This window comes from Lathyrus oleraceus, chromosome 1 (genome assembly GCF_024323335.1).
Source record: "Lathyrus oleraceus cultivar Zhongwan6 chromosome 1, CAAS_Psat_ZW6_1.0, whole genome shotgun sequence".
In the NCBI taxonomy this organism is placed as follows: domain Eukaryota; kingdom Viridiplantae; phylum Streptophyta; class Magnoliopsida; order Fabales; family Fabaceae; genus Lathyrus; species Lathyrus oleraceus.
This window is the reverse complement of record NC_066579.1, coordinates 462783762-462787980: the sequence shown is the minus strand read 5'-3', so window position 1 is coordinate 462787980 and position 4219 is coordinate 462783762. Positions and strand designations below refer to the sequence as shown.

The following is a 4219-nucleotide window of genomic DNA, read 5'->3' as shown; positions in this document are numbered from 1 at the left end:
TCCATTTCTCTTTGATGTAAGCTATGTATGAGATTCGCAGTATTTTGGGGTGTTCGCGGTCCGGTTTGGGCGGTTTTGATAAGAAAAATCATCCGAACTGCAAGAGAAAAAAGCATGCGGTTTGGTTTGGTTCGGTTGGTTTTTAGAAATAAAATCAAACCAAACCATGCGGTTTGGATTGGTTTGATTGGTTTGGTTTTTTACAATATTTTTATTGAGTCATACATACACCTACAATGAATAACGTAACTTTGTATTTAGTCATTCATATATTACTAAATAATATAAAAATTTATCATATTTAGACATATATATAATAGTAGAATAAAATAATAGTAGAATAAAATAATATCAAAGACATTCTAATAAAATGTAAAAAACATATGAAATGAGAGATTAGAGAAGATGAAAAAAGAACATATGAGATGCGGGATTGAGAAGAAATATGCGGAAGAAAAAATAGTAACATAAAAGATAAAAAAGAAGGAACTTAAGAGATAAAATATTAGAGTAGAAAAAACGAAAGAATTTAAGAGCTAAAATATTAGAGTAGAAAAAACGAAAGAACTTAAGAGCTAAAATATTAGAGTAGAAAAAGCGAAACGTACATGGTAAAGAAGATGAGAAGAATGTGCGAGACTACTGAGAGAGATTTAAGTTGGTTGAAATTGGTATCCTAAGTGTGAGTAAGAGAAAATCGTTTTTAGTTGTAAGGTTAAGGCATACTAAGTTTGAGTTTTGAATTGGATGTGGGATAATTGAAGTTTGAGTTGTAATATAATGTGGTTTGGTTTGGTTTAGTTTGGTTTGAAAAATACCAACCGCAAACCAAACAAAATCATGCAATTTTCTTAGAGAATGACCCAAACGGATGCGAACCAAATGCGGTTTTTTACGGTTTTAGTTTGGTTTTGTTTGATTTGCGGTTTTCTATTAGGTTGGTTTGATTTTGAACACCCCTAACTGTATTGATGTCATCTGTTTTGTTCTTGTGTCCGAGGGGTTTATTATAAAAAAAACGATGAAATGACTTTTTTTCTCTCCATTTTCTACACTTTTTTTAGCACTAAAGTTGAATGGGTAAACAGAATGTGCGAGCCGATGCTACTAGCCAACTATCTCTTTTGTTTGAGCATTACATTTTCAAATTTACTCAACTTTTGCATTTATTAGAAGTAGATTGGTGATATCGAAAATTTGGAAATTTCATCTAAGGAGTTTTTTCAACTTTTGTGAGTTCTTACCAGAATTTTTTTAATTTTCTGATAGAAGTTCCTGAGTTCTTACCATAAATGTTACAATATTTGATAAAAAATAACGACTTTCATGAGTTCTTATCTGAAATTTTATAATTTTTAATAAAAAAGTTGTATTTATATGTGAATTTTAAAAATGCAGGTATACAAATATGAGTTTTTAATTTTGAAACTTCAGGTAAAAGCACATCCATGAAAAATTGAAAATGTCCAAATTTTTAAAAATAGTATTGGAAAATTTGAAATTGTCGAAAAAAGCTATAATCTAATAATTTTGAAATTTTAATTAATTAATTGATTTTTTGAATTTTTTGAATTTTTTTAATAAGGACTAGGGGAAAGAACAACAATATTGCTTCGAGCATCATGAAGAGAGAGGTCGCGATGGCCCGTGCTAGGGCAGTTGAGGCATAGTCTTTGCAGCTATGGGCAGGGAGAGTAGTTTCAACTGATTTTCACCGAAAATGTCAAACTGAGTAGTCATTCCGTGCACCTCGTATCACCCGACACCGAGCTGTTAGAGTTGAGGCTGCTCATGCAGAGGAAGTGCAGGGTCAGACTGTTATTGACCTATATGAGGTGGTCGAGACAGATGTGAACCCTGTTGCTGATGAGATGGCCGAGACAAATGCGACTCCTATTACTGCTGAGGCCGAGACAAGTGCGGCCTCTATTGCTGCTGAGGTCGAGACAAGTGACGTCAAGGCTACTGCTACTGATGATACAAAGGTTACGACTCCTGCCTCAACTGAGCCATCAGTGCATGATCTATGGAGTAAGTAAGAGCAAAGAAGAAGGTATTGGATATCATCAAAAGCCTTATAATCCAAGGACTGATATTTTGATAAAACTATCAGACCCTTCTTCTTCAGGCACTGCTCAAAAGGGGTTGAATGCTTACTTTATGTCTGCTGCTGAAAATGGTAAAATTCTAAATCAATCAGAACATGTGACAAATAACTCTCATGTTCTGAAGGAATCAAGATCTCATACTCAAGGGTCAAAGGTTATAAGTAAATTAGAACGTAAGACTCCCAAGTCAAAGGTTTTGAAGAACTCATAACTTAATACTGTTGTATCTAAGGTTTCAAGAGATTCAGAAGTCAAGGTTAAAACTTATCATAGACAAAATCTTTATACACAAAAAGTATGGAATGAGTCTAGACCTTACTATAAGTCTAAGACACAAAGCAAGAGGAAGCTCTGTAAAACTAACCTTAGAGGACCCATAAGAGTATGGGTACTAATGAAATATATTATTTTTGCAACATAAATGCTTAAAGGAAAGAGCAGAGCAACTCCTCCTCCAAGATAATGGTTGCTTACAACCTTCAATAAGAAGAAGGCCCACATTCCAAATCCTAACTCTAAAAGAGGAAGGAGGTGTGGAATCTGAAAGAAACCAGTATGATAAGATCACTGGTACTAGGAAAACTGAAGTCCTCCTTTGTTGAACTGGTGCTTCAGACTCATGGTTATATATCTGAAGTTAATCAAATTCTTTTAAGAAGTTTGAGAAGGCTTCTGGTGGTGAACAGAAGAGCATTGTTAGAACAATATTGTTCCTCTTGTACAATCTCAAACGTTGATATTGCAAAAAGGGAGGTATGATTATCTATGTGTTTTTATAAGAGTTTTTAATTCTAATGTTTATGAATGTTTGTAAGAAGACTTTACACTGATAATTCTATTTCTATAAGTTTGACAAAGAATCTTACTCTATATCAGAGTTTGAGATATCTAAAAGCTACCTTGATCAAAAAGCTCTGAATTAGCTTCTGGTGAATATATAGCCTCTGGAGCATCTCAGCTTTTGATACTATGAATAATATTAACTACCTATGATATAATGCACACAATTGGACATCCGCCTTTGGCATACATGCTCTTATGTTCCATATATTTGAAACATTTTTTGACACGTGGATTGCAACTATTGAGAAAAACTCATATGTTCTTGGTCATTTTCATTTACTTCTTCTCCTATTTCATTTTGCATTTATGTTGTGTGTTGTTTGAAATTCCTTCACTCAAAAACACTCATTTTATATCAGAAACACACACTTCACCTTCTCACTACCTACATTTTACTTTCTCTAACCTTCTCTGAAAAACCCATCTTCACAAAAGAACCCTAGAAACCATAAAAGTTTCTCTCAACAATAGACTCCTCTTTCAATGCTCAACATGCACACACGATAGTCTACTCTGGAAAAAGTATGACCATCAAGCCCAAATCCATGGATTTGAATCAAGATGATCTAAAGCTATTGGTGAAACAAATTGTTGATTTTGATTCGTTCAATTAGAGCGGGTTTGATCTTTAGAGCTTCTTCAGAGTTCAAGAGTGGTCTCCAATATTTGAAATGATGAATGGACCAACCTATCCTTATCTTGTAAAAGATTTATGGGTTAGGGCAAAACTTTTTGATGAATTTGCTGCATCTGTGGAACTTAGACTTCTGGTGGAGAAGGACAGTTCCTTGAAGGGAAAGAGTAGAGAAGAAGTTGGGTTGAAGAAGTTTGAAGAAGTTGGGTTGAAGAAGTTTGAAGAAGTTGAAATCAGATCTACTCTAATGGGTGTTGACGTGATCATCACTCAAAAAACCATTGCTAAAATTTTAAGAGCACCAAACTCTGGAAGGTTTATTGTGGGTATTAAAGACAACAATCCTGAAGCTGGAGCTATCAAGAGCTATTTGTTTGATAATGCTGACAATTTATGTTCTTATGACTTTAGAAAAGTCAAGAACATGAAGAGAGAATCCAAACTTGTGTTTAAAATTTTAGTTGGATGTCTGATTCCCAGAGAAGGAAGCACTGATCAGATTTCATGGGATCACAAATACTTCCTCTTCTACTTGAAGAATGAAGATAAGATAAATCTATTTACTTACATTTTCAATCACTTGTGTGAAGCAATCATTTTGTATGATATACTTAGATCTATAAGGGGTGAATAG

General features: G+C 33.9%; 1 protein-coding gene across 1 annotated transcript; it reads left to right on the top strand.

Annotated features, from left to right (window-relative positions):
• Positions 1-3625: 3625 nt before the first annotated feature.
• On the top strand, positions 3626-4219 carry LOC127115328 (uncharacterized). The gene has a single exon (XM_051046907.1). The coding sequence runs from the start codon at positions 3626-3628 to the stop codon at positions 4217-4219; it is 594 nt and encodes a 197-aa protein (XP_050902864.1).